The sequence below is a fragment of the Mercenaria mercenaria genome, chromosome 1 (assembly GCF_021730395.1).
Source record: "Mercenaria mercenaria strain notata chromosome 1, MADL_Memer_1, whole genome shotgun sequence".
NCBI lineage: Eukaryota > Metazoa > Mollusca > Bivalvia > Venerida > Veneridae > Mercenaria > Mercenaria mercenaria.
In genome coordinates this window covers 96,344,563-96,365,506 of record NC_069361.1, presented here as the reverse complement: position 1 = coordinate 96,365,506, position 20,944 = coordinate 96,344,563, and the positions used below count along the sequence as shown (strand labels likewise).

General features: G+C 35.2%; 1 protein-coding gene across 6 annotated transcripts in view; it reads left to right on the top strand.

The window, feature by feature from the left end:
* LOC123564160 (cytoplasmic dynein 1 heavy chain 1-like) overlaps positions 1-20,944 on the top strand; it is a 91,284-nt gene that overhangs the window by 43,650 nt on the left and 26,690 nt on the right. For 4 of the 6 annotated variants that reach the window (XM_053517835.1, XM_053517834.1, XM_053517832.1 and 1 more), the window contains 24 exons: positions 164-249; positions 450-606; positions 822-1,043; positions 2,297-2,500; positions 4,113-4,280; positions 4,558-4,966; positions 5,539-5,692; positions 6,017-6,182; positions 6,595-6,758; positions 7,000-7,186; positions 7,567-7,830; positions 8,070-8,282; positions 8,463-8,554; positions 8,796-8,889; positions 9,125-9,316; positions 9,665-9,844; positions 11,982-12,135; positions 15,672-15,867; positions 16,948-17,065; positions 17,280-17,495; positions 18,027-18,165; positions 18,450-18,550; positions 18,799-18,983; positions 20,397-20,613. In XM_053517835.1, the coding sequence (XP_053373810.1) occupies positions 164-249; positions 450-606; positions 822-1,043; positions 2,297-2,500; positions 4,113-4,280; positions 4,558-4,966; positions 5,539-5,692; positions 6,017-6,182; positions 6,595-6,758; positions 7,000-7,186; positions 7,567-7,830; positions 8,070-8,282; positions 8,463-8,554; positions 8,796-8,889; positions 9,125-9,316; positions 9,665-9,844; positions 11,982-12,135; positions 15,672-15,867; positions 16,948-17,065; positions 17,280-17,495; positions 18,027-18,165; positions 18,450-18,550; positions 18,799-18,983; positions 20,397-20,613 (4,278 nt within the window). Of the gene's footprint in view, positions 1-163; positions 250-449; positions 607-821; positions 1,044-2,296; positions 2,501-4,112; positions 4,281-4,557; positions 4,967-5,538; positions 5,693-6,016; positions 6,183-6,594; positions 6,759-6,999; positions 7,187-7,566; positions 7,831-8,069; positions 8,283-8,462; positions 8,555-8,795; positions 8,890-9,124; positions 9,317-9,664; positions 9,845-11,981; positions 12,136-15,671; positions 15,868-16,320; positions 16,514-16,947; positions 17,066-17,279; positions 17,496-18,026; positions 18,166-18,449; positions 18,551-18,798; positions 18,984-20,396; positions 20,614-20,944 lie in introns of all 6 variants that reach the window. The other 2 variants (XM_053517837.1, XM_053517828.1) reach the window with 1 other exon arrangement.

Below are 20,944 nucleotides of genomic sequence, written 5' to 3'. Positions count from 1 at the left end.
AAGGCATGAATCTTGTTTCTTTGTCAGCAAACTGTGCCTAATAATTTGTATACTATCCTGTATTTAAGTTAACTTGTAATTTCCAGTTCCCATGGACATTGTTTTGGATATAAACTTTGTGGTATTTATTTTATCAAGTTAAATTTATATGTTATCTTTTCAGTCTATTTCCAAAGATGCTTTGTATGGTAATCTAGATCCAAACACAAGAGAATGGACTGATGGTCTCTTTACACATACCCTTAGAAAGTGAGTATCTTAAAAATGTATATCCGTCTCCCATGACTCCATAGGAATTATTTGTAGATATGTTAACAGAGTAACTCTCTCACTCACTTACTAATGCGACTCTGTAAAATAAGAGGATTATTTTAAGATACAAGACCTGCAAGATTAATGTTTGATTACATCAGCACTTCATCTGAAGAATTTTGATCATTGTTTTACAGGATTATAGACAATGTTAGAGGAGAGTTACAGAAACGTCAGTGGATTATCTTTGATGGAGATGTGGATCCAGAATGGGTAGAGAATCTCAACTCTGTACTTGATGATAACAGACTTCTTACATTGCCCAATGGTGAACGTCTTGGTATACCACCAAATGTAAGTAATAAATTGTACATTCATAGTAAATATTTGCATACACTGTAAGAAGCCTTTTGAATTGATTTTTTTTAGTTCACCAGTGATTTGTCAATTGTCAAGGGCCAGACTGTTGGTAAATCGGAATGTTTTCAGACATCTGCCTAACATTTAAGTGGTGTGACTGTTCAGCTAATAAAATGTAGTAACGTCATTGAGTCTTGATTTTTTTCTAGGTGCGTATCATGTTTGAGGTACAGGACCTGAGGTATGCAACATTAGCCACTGTAAGTAGGTGTGGTATGGTGTGGTTCAGTGAAGATGTTCTGTCTGTAGAGATGGTGTTTGAGAACTACATGCTCAGGTTGAAGAGTATTCCCCTGGATGATACAGAGGAAGCCGAGACTTACAAGATTGGTAAACAAGAACAGGAAGAGGTTGTCTCCCCTGTCTTACAGGTACTTTTTCTTTTTGTAATGTTCTTTCTCAATTACAGCATTTTTCTTTATACACATTCAGGGATCATCCTAGGTCAAAATTTTAGGGAGAAGCGACTTCTCCCTCCACAGAATTTAGGGAGAAGTTGAGTAATTTAAGAAGGATCGGCATAGCATTCAGTTTCCTGCCTATATATATCCACTTTCTGTGGGTCTAGATGTAACTTATAAACAGTAATTATTTAAGGAAATTGATTCTTGCATTATCATTTTCATGAGTTTCTAAATAAAGTATTAACTTAGCTATGAAAAAGTTGCCTTTAAATTTTTATCCGAAAATTACATGTCCGAAACTCGTAAATTTAACAGGTGCACGATCAAAACGCCATGAAAATTTTCATTCATGTTTCGATCTCGTGTTTTTATAATGTCCAATTTTTGCATCAACTTGTTCAGATTTATACATTTGATTTATTTATTTATTATTTTTTTCGAAAATAATAATTATCAAACTCGTAGATAATGGCGATCTTTTTACAATATTTTTTACGGCAGTTCTGACGTCCGCGAAATCATTTTTTATCCACAGTACCCGAACAATTCATTTACAGAAATGGACCGTAATCATGGTAATTGAAATAATTTTTGAAGTAATCTTTAATAAAATGAAAAAATAATATACAATTGTTGCATAAGATCATGCTCTCGTTAAGTTTATCGGCTTTTTACACGCCGATTGAAAAATTTCAAAATGGCGGCGGTTTACAATATTATTGATTGACACTGTGGGATATTAACGCTACAATTGGCTGAAGTTTGACAGTCGAGTAGGCGGGGTTGACTATGGATTTATCGATAATTTAATCTAGAATATGCATAAAGTTTTACAACTTTAAGTAAACAGATAATAACTCGCTGAAAAACTCGGCGATTTGGATTTCGCCCGGAGGTGATAATTAGGCGAAGTGGCCGACTTTAAAGCGACGATATCGCTCAAATCGCCTTGTAGGATGATCCCTGCACATTGTATTGTCAATGAGTTGATAAGCACATTATTTCATCCGAAATTTAATTAAATTACTCAACATGAGAGTACATAAAGAGTCATTTATTGTGTATAGATTTCATGTACCTTTGCTATGGAGCTTGCATAACTTAGTTTGTCAGTCATTTTATATAGGTGAAAGCCTTATTGGCTGTCTCATTTGTAGGCTTTCAGAACAAACCAGTAAGAGTTTGAATGTTCTCAGAACATATAATTTCCTTTAATTTAGGTACAGAGAGACTGTGCAGTGGTATTGAGTGGTCACCTGACCTCAGATGGTCTAGTTAACAGATGTTTGGAATTCGCAATGGATCTTGAACACATCATGGACTTTACTCGCCTACGGGCCATGAACTCTCTGTTCTCCATGTTAAACCAAGCTGTGAGGAACATCCTTAACTACAATGCCAATCATCCCGATTTCCCTATGGCTGTAAGTCATCCTTTAGTAACAGACATTTTGATTACTTGGCAGTTCATGTAATGGTGCTTTGTTACATATAGATACGCTTGTATGTCCTGAAAATACTGCTTTTCTGGGAATGTAATAGATTTCCTGACTGACTTGTGATTTGTATGTTTTTAGCTCACCTGAGCAATGCTCAGGTGAGTTTTTCTGATCGCTCGATGTCCGGCGTCCGTCGTCCGTCGTCTGTCGTCTGGCGTCTGTCGTCTGTCGTCCGTCGTCCGTCGTCTGTCAACATTTAGCTTGTGTATGCGATAGAGGCTGTATTTTTCAATTAATCTTGATGAATATTGGTCAGAATGATAACCTTGATGAAATCTAGGCCGAGTTCGAAAATGGGTCATCTCGAGTCAAAAACTAGGTCACTAGGTCAAATCAAAGAAAAACCTTGTGTATGCGATAGAGGCTGTATTTTTCAATTGATCTTCATGAATTTTGGTCAGAATGATTGCATTGATGAAATCTAGGTTGAGTTCGAAAATGGGTCATCTGGGGTCAAAAACTAGGTCACTAGGTCAAATCAAAGAAAAACCTTGTGTATGCGATAGAGGCGGTATTTTTCAATTTATCTTCATGAATTTTGGTCAGAATGATAACCTTGATGAAATCTAGGCCGAGTTGGAAAATGGGTCATCTGGGTTAAAAAACTAGGTCACTAGGTCATATCACGTAAAAACCTTGTGTATGCGATAGAGGCTGTATTTTTCAATTGATCTTCATGAATTTTGGTCAGAATGATACCCTTGATCAAATTTAGACCAAGTTCGAAAATGGGTCATCTGGGGTCAAAAACTAGGTCACTAGGTCAAATCAAAGAAAAACCTTGTGTATGCAATAGAGGCGGTATTTTTCAACTGATCTTCATTAAATTTAGCCAGAATGATTACCTTGATAAAATTTAGTCCGAGTTCGAAAATGGGTCATCTGGGGTCAAAAACTAGGTCACTAGGTCAAATCGAAGAAAAACATTGTGTATGCAATAGAGGATGTATTTTTCAATTGATCTTCATGAAATTTGGTCAGAGTGATTGCGTTGATGAAATCTAGGTCGATTTTGAATATGGGTTATCTGAGGTCAAAAACTAGGTCACTAGGTCAAATTAAAGAAAAATCTTGTGTATGCGATAGAGACTGTTTTTTTTTCAATTGATTTTTATGAAATTCGGTCAGGTTGATTGCCTTAATAAAATCTAGGCCGAGTTTGAATATGGGTCAACTGAGGTCAAAAACTAGGTCACTTGGTCAAATCAAAGAAAAAACTTCTGTATGTGATAGAGGCTGTATTTTTCAGTTGATCTTCATGAATTTTGGTCAGAATGATTGCCTTGATAAAATCTAGGTCGAGTTTGAACATGGGTCATCTAGGGTCAAAAACTAGGTCATATCTAAGAAAATGCTTGTTTTATCGCAAGAGACCAATTTTTTGGTCCAATCTTAATGAAAATTGGTCAGAATATTTGTTTCCATGAAATCACTAGGTCAAACATGTTTTACACTGTTACGGAGTGTTTCTTAGGTGAGCGACCTAGGGCCATCTTGGCCCTCTTGTTATTAAATGTTCTTGATTTTATATTTCTAGCAAAACCAACTGGAGTCATACATGAGCAAGTATTTGATTCACAGTCTGCTGTGGTCCCTGTCGGGAGATGGTAGACTGAAAGTAAGAGAAGACATGGGACAGTTTATACGTGGTATCACAACTATACCCCTCCCACCTGCTACAGGCTTGAGAATTATTGACTATGAGGTAAATGTACATGGCTTGTTAACTTTTTTTATAAATTTGTTAGTTTTATTTTATGCAGTCTGGTGGTTTATATCAAGTTTAATCAAATTTTATTGCTTATATATATATATACATTTGTATACAGAAACAAAGCAAGCAAAAGAGTTGGGCCCCAAGTTCTTACAACATAGCAGTCGGCCCTCCCCACACATATCATTGTCTATATGCCATCAAACAGTTGACACTAAGGTTTAAGTAAACAATTGGAAAGCTAGGTAACGTGTGTCGATTATTTCAGGTATCAATCACAGGGGAATGGACACCATGGCAGTCACGGGTTCCAGTCGTGGAAATTGAGACCCACAAGGTGGCGTCCCCTGATGTTGTAATACCAACAATAGACACTGTACGCCACGAGAACCTGCTGTTTACATGGCTGGCTGAGCACAAACCGCTTGTGTTGTGTGGACCTCCTGGATCAGGAAAAACAATGACCTTGTTCAGTGCCCTAAGATCACTCCCTGACATGGAGGTTGTTGGTCTGAACTTTTCTAGTGCAACTACTCCCGAACTGTTATTGAAGACATTTGACCACTACTGCGAGTACAGGCGTACTCCAAATGGTGTTGTACTTTCTCCAATACAAATTAACAAGTGGCTCATCCTTTTCTGTGATGAAATCAACTTACCAAATATGGATAAATATGGTAAGCAGTTGCACTGTTATAGGGTAGTGCACTAAAAGTAAACAAACTCCCACTTAACTAAAATTCTAGCTGACAGTATCCTTGAATTTCTTTTGAATCAATCAAGGTTTTATTTTGATTTCTGTAGCAATCCATGTGTCATTGCTCTAGGGACATTAGTTGCCAAGTAGTTGTTTCCAGCTCCGAATCACTAGCTCCTCATTGTGGGTTGGAAACCTCACTTGGTAGTTAGAGTAAGTCGAGAATCTAGAGTATAGAGGAAGTTTGAAAAGTATCATGATTGTGACCTAAATTTTGTTGATGTGATGTTAAACCAAACAGAAACAAAACAAAAAGAAAAATCAGTGTTTTATAGAAAACAGGTAAAAAAGAAAGTATTCAGTGGTATTCAGTGAGCACTTGCTGATGGTGAATGTAGTCAGAAAAATGCAGTGAGTAACTTATTTTGGAAACAGTTTTACAGCAAATGTAAAAGTGCCAAATGTTAAACTATCTGCTTTAAGATATTTGTTCAACCTTGTCATTTTTTCAGACTTTTTTTCATTATTCTGTTTTTTGTTCGCTCATTTCAGGAACGCAGAGAGTTATTTCATTCCTGCGTCAGATGTTGGAGTATGGAGGCTTTTTCAGGACATCAGACCAGACTTGGGTGAAATTTGAGAGAATACAGTTTGTAGGAGCCTGTAATCCTCCCACTGACCCAGGCAGGAAACCTCTTTCTCACAGGTCTGTATACTTACAGTAAAATTTATGAATTTTCCTCTCTAGAATATTGTAGGCATGTTAGTCTAATACAGCATGGAATTTTCTTGTATATAAATGGTATTGGAATTTTGAAGTACTGTCTAACTGTTACAGTATAATGAAAGAAAAACATAAAACAATGAATATTTTACAGTATTTGTTGATGAAGTTGGCTGTATTATCTAAATTGTCTTTTTGCAGTTACTAAAAATGACACAAGGACACATTCTCTCTGTTGAAGCTGTATCATGTTAACGGTATCTATGTTTGCCATAATCATGTCATTGCATGGTTGTTCTGTTACAGGTTCTTGCGTCATGTACCAGTAGTATATGTTGACTACCCAGGCAAGATCTCCCTCACTCAGATCTATGGCACCTTTAACAGAGCCATGTTAAGACTTGTACCCAGTCTGAAACCATATGCTGAACCTCTTACCAATGCTATGGTTGAATTCTACCTCATGTCACAGGTATAGAGTGATATTTCTTCTATCAAAGAACTTGAAGAACTGCTAATGTCAAGTCATTGTTGAAAAATAACGGATATTAAGATGAATGTAAATGTTGCTACAGTTTCGTTTAGGTTTTCCCTATTCAAGTTATATATAAAATTATGTAGTAAAAAGTTATAAATTAGTTAAAGTTTTCAAGTTTTTATTTCAAGGGCGTAAGACATTTACAATTACAAATAAGACAAAACATGTACATTATAAGACAAAGTACAAAATGATGTTGCAAGAATACTGCAATTAAAACACTGAGCATACGCGAGGGTCCCGTCCCCACCGATACAAGTCTATTGCTTTCTGTACATGTAAAGGGACATAACTTCCCTGATAATATTGTACCATTTAGAGTTACCCTGACGTATTTTGTTTACAGGAGAGATTTACCCAGGACATGCAGCCCCACTATGTGTACAGTCCTCGTGAAATGACCCGCTGGGTGAGAGGTATTTGTGAAGCCCTGAGACCACTGGAGAGCCTCTCTGTAGAAGGACTTGTGAGAATCTGGGCACATGAGGCACTTAGACTTTTCCAAGACAGGTAAGGTACCATTCTGTCTATTGCAGGAGGAACAAGAAAAACAACAAAATGTAATCCAGTTGTTGTCAGCATATGCCATGTTTACTCCGAGCCGATTGTCACTGATGTGTAGGGTAAAGTGAATATATTTGTTGTGAAATTTAGAGATAAACATGAATACAGATTATGTGAACTATTAGAACATCATGAAATTGGGAATAGCTTTGGAAAATGTATGAGTGATGTGTTTTGTCTTTTTCAGATTGATAGAAGATGAGGAGCGTCAATGGACTGATGAGAACGTTGACATGGTAGCCATGAAACATTTCCCAGGAATTAACAGAGATGAGGCAATTTCTCGTCCTATACTGTTCTCTAACTGGCTGTCCAAGGATTATACTCCAGTAGACAGAGAAGAGCTGAGAGAATATACCAAGGCTAGACTCAAGGTACGTGCTTTTGTTAACTGGAATATATAAAGGATTTAGGAAAAAGTTGTTTTTTGAAAGTGAAGAACTACTTGTCTTTTGAAGAGCTAGTCTGTTGTGTTTTGACCAGTCTGTGATGCAGCATTTTTTCCTGATTCAGTATTGTTAGAAATCATCTACTGCTTTGGGCCAGAATGGTATTTTGTGGTGATATGACTTTGTGGTTTTTAGAGATAAAATAGATCTATAGAATTTGGTTTGTTTTCATAGATTGAAGACAAAAGGCACATAATTAGTCCCCATTGAATATCACTTTATTTTGCATTTTGTATTGTACCGGTATTACTCTTGTTCAGTAATGTTAGTAATGCGTCATTTATATTGTTTGAATTGTTTTCAAGGTGTTCTATGAAGAAGAGTTGGATGTACCGCTGGTACTATTTGATGAGGTGTTGGATCATGTGCTACGTATTGATCGTATATTCCGTCAGCCCCAGGGTCACGTCCTGCTGATTGGTGTCAGTGGCGCAGGAAAGACAACTCTGTCAAGATTTGTGGCCTGGATGAATGGACTGACTGTGTACCAGATCAAGGTGCACAATAAATATACAGCTGCAGACTTTGATGAGGATCTCAGGGTTGTACTGAGAAGATCTGGTTGTAAGGTAAAAATCTCTGGCTTGTTGCAGTGGGATACAGTGGGATATTAAAAAAATACGTTACACATAATACACATTATCATGATCCTAATATGCTCAGTTTAGGATTTGTGCAATTATTGCTTTAACATTTTCTTTTATATTAAACATGCTCTTAATTTTGTAAGCGTTTAGTGTTATAGCATTCATCATGTGGATGTAACTCTTTTGTTAAGTGTATCGTAATAAATGCTCCTGTATTTCAGAATGAGAAAATAGCTTTTATAATGGATGAATCTAATGTGTTGGACTCAAGCTTCTTGGAGAGAATGAACACATTGTTGGCTAACGGTGAGGTACCAGGCTTGTTTGAGGGAGATGAATACACTACCCTGATGACACAGTGCAAGGAGGGAGCTACCAGGGAAGGGTCCATGCTGGACTCGTCTGAGGAACTTTACAAATGGTTCACACAACAGGTTGGTTTGTTGAAGGTTGAACATTGTTACTGTTATACAATTGACATTGATAGAAATTTCCAGTGTCGGAGCTCTCTGTTTCTACATCAAATCCAACCCTTTAAATAAAGCATACATGTACTTTTTTCTGTACTCTGTTGTTTGTTGCTGTAAAAAGTGCGCTACCTTTGTATATTTAAGGTCATGAAAAACCTTCATGTTGTATTTACCATGAACCCATCAGCTGAGGGACTTAAGGACAGAGCTTCTACATCACCTGCTCTCTTCAACAGGTACAAACAATTACAATTACACTTTTTACTAAAAGGCGATGTTACATCTATTTCTTTGGAAATATTTTGATCACCAACATATATTTCTTTGGATCTCCAACATGCATCTTATTTCTTAACATAATGGTGTGAAGTTGAAGGTTTTGAGATAAAAAATGTATACATGTGGTTTTATTTGGTAGTCCTTCCATATCAATATATTCAGTGAACTGAATTAGTTAACAGTTATTGAATATTTCAGATGTGTATTGAACTGGCTGGGTGACTGGTCTACTGGAGCCTTATACCAGGTTGGCAAGGAATTCACCAACAAGATTGACCTTGAAAAGGGACAGGTATGTCACTTATACAGGAGTTTTATTACTGACTTGTTTGTTTATAGATTTCAATACTGTTATCTTTTTTTGATTGTGATTCTGTTACAAAAATATTGTTTTATTTCATATGAACTGATATTTTGTCTCTGTAACTTTTTCAGTTCCATTCTTTGTCTATTTTATTCTGTCACAATCTATTCAGAAACTGAACAATAGAATGAATGTAAATAATATTTAAAATTTTCCATTTCAGTACATTGCTCCAGAGAATTTCCCAATTGCGTACCCATCACTTCCCCTGCCACCAGGTCATCGTGATGCAGTGATCAATGCTTTCGTGTTTGTTCATCTGTCCTTACACCAGGCTAATACACGAGTGCAGAAACGTGGTGGAAGAACCATGGCTATCACTCCTCGACACTATCTCGACTTTATTAACCACTTTGTAAGTTCTGTCTCCGACCGGAGTCAGTTATCTTAGCACACAATATAAATATATTGTAGGATTTGTTAAGAGATATACCTTGGAACACAAATGTATAGGAAATTTGAGTTGTATTTTGTATTCTTACGATTTTTCACAAAATGATTATTTCTGTTGGGTGTCCAGTATATTTGCTCAGAGGTATTTATTCCTATACATAAGAATGTGGTGATTTCAAAACTAATTGTTTACATTCTCAAAAAACAATGAGTTTATGTTGCGATTATTTTATTTTGCCACTAGATTTTGTATAATTCTCTAAATTCTGTAAGAAAAGTGAATTCAATAAAATTGTTTGCTGTATTTCAGGCGAAGTTGTACCAGGAGAAGAGATCTGACCTTGAGGAACAGCAGCTCCATCTGAACATTGGTCTACAGAAGATCCATGATACTGTCAAACAAGTCGGAGAACTACAGAAATCTCTCTCAGTCAAACGTATTGAACTGGAGGACAAAAACAATGCTGCAAACTCCAAACTGAAACAAATGGTAACTTTTTTAAGTTTAATTACTTTGTTTTATAAGCATGCTTGAGTCTATAACAGAAACTTTCTTAACAAAATTTTGAAGTACAAGTTTTTTGTTAAGGGCCTGAACTCATTTGTTAAAATATACCACTTATGAGGAAATGCCATTTTTGTCGAGCCCGCTTGCAAAAGCGAAGACATAGTTGTTCAAATAGCTGTTCGGTGTAATATGTGAATGCGTGCATGCGTCCGTCTGTTCGGATTTGTTTGTCCGGACCATAACTTTGACATGCATGTAGCAATCTCGGTTATATTTATGAATGTTAACCTCAGTGCGACGAAGTGTCTTGCGCAAACCCCAGGTTACTATCTTAAAGGTCAAGGTCACACTTAAGAGGTAAAAGGTCAATTTCAGTAATGACTTTGTCCTGAGCATTTCTTCTTCATGCATGGAGGGATTTTGGTATAACTTGGCACAAATGTTCACCACCATGAGACAGAATGTCGTGCGCAAGAACTAGGTCCCTAGGTCTAAGGTCAAGGTCACACTTAGGGGTCAAAGGCCAGATACAAAAATGACTGTCCGGAGCATTTCATTTTCATGCATAGAGGGATTTTGATGTAACTTGGCACAGTTGTTCATCATCACGAGACGGAGTGTCCTGCGCACTAACCTAGAATTACTTCCCTGTGTTGTTACTATAAATAGCTTATATTGTAACTTTTTTATTACTGGTCGTAGGGAAAAATCAACACATCTTTTCTGTAGTACAGCATGCATGTTACATCCAACTTGAGGTGTATTTTTTGACCTATCTTTATTGGTAAGGATTTTTGTGTGGACTTAGAATTTTTTTCTTTTTTAAGATTTACTTCCCATTGTTATTATTATAAATAACTTATATTGTTTTAGTTGGCATAAACGTTTGCCTCAATGAGACAAGAGTGTCGTGTGCAACTCCCAGTCCTTTGGACAGCTGGTGGGCTCGACATGTTGCCCGTAGGCATCTAGTTTACAGTTTTATCTTTAAGCAGAAATTAAATGTAAAGAATTGTGCTTAAAGAGAATTCCTATAGTTTTTTTCCTTTCATAGAATTTTTTTAAATTCACATATATGATAGGAAAATTTGTGCTGAAAACAATGAACAAATAAAAACAATAGGTCACCAGGCTTGTTTTTGTGAAAAATTGTTTTGAACACACCCACTGTTGCTGCAACTGCCAGCGATTTTTCAACATTTTCATAATTTTCTGCTTTTTTATAAATACCAAACAAAATATTCATCCAGGCAGCACAATACGGTTTTTTTCTTTTTACAGATTTTATTATATACTTATTTGATATCATAGTCATATTTGTAATACTCTATCCTTACAATAATGGGAACAAATGAAAAAAAAATATTGTTTCATATTTACTTTTGTGAACTTTTTTCAATGAAAAATACCCATAGTGAAGAATATTTTTTTAAATTTTGAAAAAACTCTTTCATAGAATTTTTTCTTTTTCTTCTTGTGTATAGATAACTGTATTGTGAGCATAAAAATGTCTAAAAATGTATGGGTCACCAGGCTAAATTTTATGTTAAGACCGCTAGAATACAACACCTGTTCGGACGGAAATGGCGCGAACCTGGCCAAATTGATTACATGTATGTCTGCTAAAAGTTAAAAAAAAAAGTTTTAAAAATTCTTAATTCTTTCTATAATTGAATACTAAATAATCTGAAAGGTGATATTGTCTTATCAGTACTAAGTCAATTATCTTACATTATATGAACAACACTGTCTTTGTACTAAAATGCGATATAAAAACACAACCACAAAAATAGCAAGATACCTGTCAGGCATGATACTTGTCAATACTACATAAACCAGTATCAACATTTGATTATTGATATAACTTATCAAAAATGTTATTCATTCAAAATTCCTCATATTTAAGATTGTCTGTAACATGTTTCAACAAATGTTGACTTCAGTTCAGTTTTCCATTGAAAGTGCCGGCTGCGCAGAAAGATGCGCATAAAAAACTATAGGAATTCCCTTTAACACAGGTTTAGTGATACAGTGAAAACGTTAATTGAATTTAGTTGCTTTAAAGTAGTATACCTTTACACCTGATGTGAAGCCAGACCTTATATGCTGTATATTTCAGGTGAAAGATCAGCAAGAAGCAGAACGTAAGAAAGTGACGTCCCAGGAGATCCAGCAGGCTCTGAGAGAACAGACAAAAGTAATCCAAGAGAAACAAGTGGATGTGAAAGAGGACTTGGACAAGGTGGAACCAGCTGTCATAGAGGCTCAGCAAGGTATGTAAAGTAATTCATTATAAGGTTCCAGTTTATGTTCAACAAAAAGTTCCTGTTAAACCATTTCATTACTAAATCTATTTGGATCTGTTGGATATGTTATGTTAAACCTCCAAAGTACCTTAATACAAATTAGTTTTCTCAGTGAAGGGGCAATTACAGGAGTTCATTAAAGAACAATCTTATTTTTCTCAACTTAATTATTATTATAGGTTGTTTTTAAGAAATAAGATACAAGATTTTGAATATGTTCATGGACTTTTATGTGGTTTTGATTATTTCTGTTAGTAAGTTGTTTTAGAGATATTTTGTTTAATGAAACTGTATTCAGTTGAAATGTCATTAAAACTTGCTTACTTTAGATTGAGTTTGACATGTCGGTGGAATTATAAGAAATATGATTTAAAAAGGAAGAAAATTATCCACAATAAACAGATGGCCTTTCCCAGGAACAGTTTGCCATTTTATGTTTTGTTTAGTTGCTGGTAAATTTGTTTTATGTGGTAAATTGTAAATTTTGTTGCTGTTTGATTTTGTATTGGCAGCTTATCTTCGTTTGGTTTTTGTCAATTTGTTTGTTTTAAAGTTTATATCTTTTACATATCATTTCACGACTTGAAAAAATATTTAATAACACAATTTTGATACAGTACATAAAACATAACAAATATTTGGAGTCGGCAAACTGCTTCTTCCTCGATATTTACTGAATATAACCTTTCATAAATCACAATATTGTACAGTTCATGTAAAACTGTTATATCAAATGTCATAATCTCTATCACTGGCTGCAATTCTTTAAAGGGTTGCTGCTTCGGGATTTCTCTTCAAATAATATATCCATTACATCCTTCCATTTCCCATTATTTTTCTGATCATAAGATTGAAACTAAAGAAAAAAAAAACTCAGAAGAAACCATTTGGTAAATGAGGTTGTTTGATTTGCAAGACTTCTTTGAAAATAATGGGAAAAAATTATTTCAACCTACCTTCCTGTTCATAAACATGTCTTAACATTCAAAATATTATTTCACTATACTTTCATTATATTTTCCCTTGCAAACCAAATAATCCAGAATGATTTCTTACACATTTTGTTGTCCTGGTGGACACCATTTTATCATCTGCGTTACTTTAAACACATTGTATTTTCCACAGCATTAGGACAATCATGACAAATATTTCATTTGGTAGTGGTAATTCTGTAATACCAGCTTAATACTCGATGAATGTAATATGTTATGGATTTATAGTATATTACAGACTAAATGCATGACAGTAGCCATGCTTAGGAAATCTTCTGTTTATCTGTATTGAACAGCAGTTAGAAATATTTGAAGCAAAATTTTTAATTTCATATTTCTACAGTTACCAGTTGATACAAGATAAACAGAATTTCTAAAAGCATGGTTACATGTTTGAGGTGATTTTAAGTGTGGGTTGAATATTTGCTGGTTATTTTTGGATATTTTGATACTGTTGTAACTTTGTATCATTCTTTAAGTATTTCCTGTATGAGTTACTGTGTATGGATATATGCAGTATGTTTAGTAAGCAGGTACACGGTGAATGTGTTTGAACTGCATTCTAGAGATATTGTGTTGTATCTCCGTACACAGGATCTTCACTGCTACTTGTACATACCCAGCTCATTGTAACCAATTATTCAAAAAGTCTAAATTTTTTGTAGTGATATGATGCTTAAATACATTAAACAAGCCATTATAGATGATTGGGCCAAAGTGTGACCTGTTTCAGATCAATAAATTTAATTTGAAATATTGGTATCATTTATAGTCCTGATAGTTTGACATTTTCTTTTATGTAACAAACATTGACAGGGTATGTACTGTAATTATATATATCAAATACTTAAGAAATGTTTTGATACATTATGTTTCAATACTTGAAAGAAACTTTAGAATTATGTGATTTTTAGCTCGACTATTCGAAGAATAAGTAGAGCTATCCTACTCACCACGGCGTCGGCGTCACACCTTTGGTTAAGTTTTTCGTACCAGTCCACATTTTGACAAAGTCTTTTGAGATAAAGCTTTGAAACTTTCAACTCTTGTTTACCATCATCATGGCCAGTTATAGGCAAGAGCACATAACTCAGTCAAGGATTTTGGCTGAATTATGGCCCCTTTTGACTTAGAAATCATGGTTAAGTTTTTCGTACCAGTTCATATTTTGACAAAGTCTTTTGAGATAAAGCTTTGAAACTTTCAATTTTTGTTTACCATCACCATGTCCAGTTATAGGCAAGAGCACATAACTCCATCAAGGATTTTTGCTGAATTATGGCCCTTTTTGACTTAGAAATCTGGGTTAATATTTCGTACCAGTTCATATTTTGACAGTCTTTTGAGATAAAGCTTTGAAACTTTCAACACCTGTTTACCATCACCATGTCCAGTTATAGGCAAGAGTACATAACTCCATCAAGGATTTTGGCTGAATTATGGCCCCTTTTGTCTTAGAAATCATGGTTAAGTTTTTCGTACCAGTTCATATTTTGACAAAGTCTTTTGAGATAAAGCTTTGAAACTTTCAGTACTTGTTTACCATCACCATGTCCAGTTATAGGCAAGAGTACATAACTCCATCAAGGATTTTGGCTGAATTATGGCCCTTTTTGACTTAGAAATCTGGGTTAATATTTCGTACCAGTTCATATTTTGACAAAGTCTTTTGAGATAAAGCTTTGAAACTTTCAACACCTGTTTACCATCACCATGTCCAGTTATAGGCAAGAGTTCATAACTCCATCAAGGATTTTGGCTGAATTATGGCCCATTTTGACTTAGAAATCTTTGTTAAGCTTTTCGTACCAGTTCATATTTTTTGTAAAGTGTTTGACATATGGCTTTGAAACTTTTATCACTTGTTTAGTATAATAGTCTCTATCTGTAGGAAAGAGAACATAACTCTGTCATCTATTTTGGCTGAATTATGGTCCTTTTTGTATTTTGAAATTGGTTCTGTTTTCATACAAGTCCATGTTTTGTCAAAACTATTTGACATATGGCTTTTAATCTTTGAACACTTGTTTATCATTATGATTTCCATCTGTAGGCAAGAGTACATAACTATTTTGACTGAATTATGGCCCTTTTTGGACTTTGAAATTGGCTCATATATTGCCATTTAGTGCAAGACTTATCGAAATCAAAGTAATACAGGAACATTGTTTGTCTAATCTATTTATTCCTTTTGTCTGAATATCCGTGGAAATATTTTGACCCCATTCTTCAATCAATTCTTCGAATAGTCGAGCGCGCTGTCATCAGACAGCTCTTGTTATCTTGACCAGATCATGAAAATTTGAGTAATCGATAGATGGAAACATCATAGTAAATATGAAAAAATGTAGTGTTCTGTACTATTCAGTTGTTAGAAAATACCAGAAAGTTATCCTCGCACAGAGTATTCTAAAGTTTCTTTAAAATTGTGTTTACTGGCATTATGGATAAACCTTGCATGCTTGTTCCTGTATTTATTTTGCACACTTCCTCTCCTCTGCCTGCGTGTAGCTGTGAAATCCATCAAGAAGCAGCATCTAGCGGAGATCCGAGCACTGCCCAACCCTCCCCCGCTTGTCAAGCTGTCCCTTGAGGCCATCTGTATGCTCCTTGGTGAGCCTGATGTCGACTGGAAGGCAATGAGGTCCATTATAATGAGAGACAACTTCATCTCAAGCATTGTCAATTTTAGAACTGATGATTTGTCGTAAGTCTTTTTTTATACTGAGTATTTTTTTTTAAATATGCATAATTTAAGAGAAAGGTAGATGAAAGCTTCAGTGAATGTTACCTAGAGAGATGGGTATATTTACTGTGTTATCTAGAGAGATGGGTATATTTACTGGTACTGTTATTGTGGAAATAAATGGGATTGAATATAGCTTAAGCTGAAGAGCTTTTATACTTTATGTCTGGCCATGTGACAGGCATTTCATAATGGTCATTACAACTGTAATTATGTTCTTAGCAGTCGTGATGGGAAGTCACAGACTTCAAGTGAGTTTTGGCGAAGATTTACATTAACCTTGATTTTGCCTTTGCGACCAGTGCATATCAAGATCAGCCTGCACATGGTCTGCACTTGAAAACTTTCATCTATCTTTCTACCAAACACCACTATGTGTATGTATACTAGATGTTTGTGGACTGTGATTTACAGCTGTGAAATCTATCAAGAAGAAGGATCTAGTAGAGATACGATCTATGGGTAACCCACCCCAGGCAGTGAAAACAGCTCTAGAGGCAATCTGTCTCTTGCTGGGAGAGTCCGGAGATTGGAAGGCTATACGTGGAATCATTGTTAAGGATGATTTTATTGCAAAAATAGTTGCTCTCAAAACTGATGATATCTCGTAAGTAAAGATTTCTGTGAATGGTAGTGCTTGGATGCCCATCATGTAGATAAACTTGATGAAGAAAAGGGTGATGTGGTGCTGCTGAACAAGTTGTATACTAGTAATAAAGATAGAAAGTAATAATGATGTAATGCATGATACTGAAGATGACAATACACACCACTGACTTGATTAGAATAAGTAAACGTATTTTCATTACGTCATACTTGAACATTAGGTGACATTAAACTGATACAAACGGCATGTTACAAGTGGGGGATACAATGTAGAAAATAACAGACAACTTGTGTGTCTTTGCATATTGAGCCTAGAGATATTTTATTTGGAAAACTATCTGTTCTTATTAGGAGAAATTGAAATGAAAACAAAGAATTAAAACAGTAGTTAATCAAGTTTTTCTATTTTGCAAATGTAGTTTTGTTTAATTCCAGTGATGAAATAAGGTCCAAGATGAAGAACAAGTATCTGAGTAATACAGATTTCAACTATGAGAAAGTGAACAGAGCTAGTTTGGCTTGTGGACCTATGGTGAAATGGGCAATTGCTCAGGTAAAGTGCACACTTGTGTTTTGTACATTTATGGTGAGTTAGATCTGTTTTGACACCTATTAAACACTTTGCTGGAACACAATTTAAACAGTATGGTTGATACACTTTTTACTTCATGAAAAATGAAAGAAATATAATAGGGAGTATCACCTCTTCAAATTAGACATTACTTCTTTATTAATATACTGAAGAGTGGATATGTTTTATGTTTTAGATTAACTATGCTGACATGTTGAAGCGTGTAGAGCCACTACGTAATGAGTTACTAGCTTTAGAATCACAGGCTAACGAGAACAAGATGAAGGGTGATGATGTGATGAGGTTGATTGCCGACCTGGAGAGGAGTATTTCTAAGTACAAGGAGGAGTATGCCCTGCTGATCAGCCAGGCCCAGGCCATCAAGGCTGATCTTAGTGCTGTAGAACTAAAGGTTTGTACAAATGTTCTACAAGTATGATTTGAAGCTAACCTGATTAGGTAAGCAGAGCACTGCTGGTCAAGGCGTCTTGAGTTTTTATCCTCAAACGACAAAGAAAAAAGGTCATGACTTTGATCCCCAGTGGAGACTGAACCAAATGAAGTTGCTTGTCTCCACCGCTGATTTGTGAAGGGAAGTTGTCAGTTACTACGTAGAATGAGTTTATCTAAAGACACTGGTTTAGTAAATTGAAGTACATTGTGGGAAGTATGGCTTTACACAATATCTAAAAAAAATAAGCAAAAACAGATTAAAAACTAAGAACTTGGTCTGTATAACTATTTGCTTAAATAGTACACTGTATATAATTGACAAAGGAATGAATTCAAGTGCTTTCTTGTTTGTAAATAAGCAATTCACAAAAAAATGTATTTGTTGAAACATTGCGATTAAAATCTGTATGGTAATTTCTGTAGTAAGTAAATGAACATATCATGATAAGGTTTACATGTTTTTGGAGGTTGAAAGTAACTTGTTTTCTAGGTTGAGCGCAGTGTAGCCCTGCTTGACTCTCTGGCCAGTGAGAAGGTGAGATGGGAGGCTGGCAGTGAAACATTCAAGAACCAGATGGCTACAATCATAGGAGATGTTCTTATTTCATCTGCCTTCATGGCATATGCTGGTAGGCAGCATTATAACAGTAATTTCATGTTGCAGGTCAAAATTGTGAGCAGTTTGTTTTATGTTGTGATTCAAATTCTGAAGTAGTTAGTTTCTCCTCTGTAACATCTTTTGTATTTCTAACAATGTGACTTAAGGGCCAATATTTGAAAGACCTTTTGTGTTTTAAAGTTGACTGTTATTTTAGTACTTTGATGTAACCCAAGAACATAGTTTAAGAACAAAAAGGAAATAATTCACCACAATCTTGGATATGATTTGCTAAGATTTGTTTAAATTTAACAGGTTACTTCGACCAGAAGATGAGAAGGAACTTATTCTCTGTATGGTCCCATCATTTACAGAAAGCTTCCATACAGTTCAGAAGTGACCTGGCTAGGACTGAGGTAAATCTGTCGTACATATCCTTACAGCTGTAATATATTAAAAAAAGTTGGATTGGTGTTTCATAGCACTTATGGAGATAATTCGAACTTCATATAGAATTAATTTATCATATGTTAAAAACAGCAATGATCCCATGCTTAGTCAAAATATTTATGAAAGAGTTGATAACAGAGATATTTAAAGTTCTATGGATTTTATACTTGAATATCAGACTTCATTTTTTGGTTACTTTCTGTTACTATTACAGTATCTATCAAATGCTGATGAACGTTTGAGATGGCAAGCGAATGCCCTACCAGCTGATGATCTGTGCACAGAAAATGCCATCATGTTGAAGAGGTTCAACAGGTACCCACTGATCATTGACCCCTCGGGCCAGGCCACAACATTTATCTGTAATGAGTACAGAGACAAGAAAATCACCAGAACAAGGTTTGTTTTATTTCTTTGCAGCTGTGTTATAGGTGCAACTTTTAGTTTTGGACTGGATAATGGTACTAAAGTTAGTTTGAGCTCAAGTATTACACAAGTTCATTACATCTTGGTTTGAAGACAACCAGTATTTCCTTTATAGACCTGATCTGACTTATGATCTATCTCCTGTTTACTAAAGTTTCCGACATTAAAATGTCATTTGAATGGAAGTGTAAAATGCAAATAAAAGTTTTGGTTTTTTTTTAGGTATGAAGGGAAGACTTTCATATTCCATTCTGTAGCATTTTGTCAGGTTATTGTGAAGATATTTGGCATTTCAACACAGTAGAATAATTATGTCTCCCACACCACTGTAGTGCGAGACATATTGATTTACTCCTGCAGTGATTTTTTTGCCTACTTCCACTGCCGAATTTCAGCAGTTTCCCCTTGCCAAAATAGGCTATTTTTCCCCCAAAAATCATCAATTTTCCCCCAAAAAAGGTGTTTATCCCTCCTCAAATTAAAAGATTTTATTTCCAAAATATAACAGTTTATATTTGGGTGTGATCTGCGATACCTAACATGAAATGTGCAGAAATGACACCAAAACGTCCTTTTTGAGATCAAAATTGCATCAAGGTTACCATTGCGAAAATACATGACAAACAAAATATTGGCGATTTTCAAGAAAAATATAGACTTCTGTCGGTTTAAATATGTTCCATTAAGCCAGTTAATCATTTATGATAATGAAAAATTACAATATCTCTCCTAGTTTTTGAAAAATTGGATATCAAAATCAGCGCGAATGTACCGATTTTTGATAGTCAAAATAAGTTGTATTGATGTCTTAATTAATTTTACCACCCTTAAATTTCACGATTTTAAATCCAAAAGTGGTTTTGAAAAAATGTAAACACTTCTAACAACATTCAGTTAGGAAATGTAGAGATTTATATCACTTAGTAAGGAAATTAAACATATTTCTGTTTTTCCCAATTTTGGGCATTATCGTTCTTATTTTCCCAATTCAGCGTGTCTGTCACAGATCTTGTCCGCACTCTTAAGTCAAACATTTCTCATCCAATCTTCTCCAAACTTGAACAGAATGTATTTGCGATAAGTCCTCGGCCAAGTTCGATAACTAGTCTAATTGGCCCAGGCACTTCAGAATTATGGCACTTGAATTACCGAAAATCGCATGCCAGTATCCGCACTCAAGTCATTGGTGCATACACAGATGCCAGTATCCGCACTCTAAGTCATTGTTGCATGGTTCACTCAGATACATAACTATTCAGATGATTAGGCAGTTGTGGGAGACATGCGCTTTTCTTAAAAGCAGCTATAGTTAAATACTTGTTTTCATGGAAATTGTTACAAAGTTGTAATTTGCAGAAGGTCCTAAGAACATTTACCAATTTTCAGTTTCCTTGATGATTCATTCCGCAAGAATCTTGAGAGTGCTCTGAGATTTGGTAACCCACTGCTTGTACAAGACGTTGAAAGCTATGATCCAATACTGAATCCTGTGTTGAATCGTGAGTTGAGACGTACTGGTGGTCGTGTGCTGATCACCCTAGGGGACCAGGATATTGACTTGTCACCATCTTTCACCATCTTCCTGTCGACTAGGGATCCTAATGTAAGTAATTGCTTATAGGATATGCATCCGATTTCTGACAGAATAAATGTATTAGCCACAGTGCAAAAATGTTGTAAGTTAGGTATATTGGATACATGGTAAAGTAAAAGTTCAATGAATTTAAGACCTTTAGCAATTATTTTCTGCAATAGAATCTTTTGATGTAAATTTTTAATTTAGTATAATAGAGGAGAGGTGAGAAAAGTTTTCAGTCTGGTGATTAATTTTCTCTGTGTACATTTGATAATTTATTTACTCTTTGTACATTTTAAAAGGGTATACTCTGCGAAATCAAGTGGCGATTTTGATACATGATTAAGCTGGGTTTTCT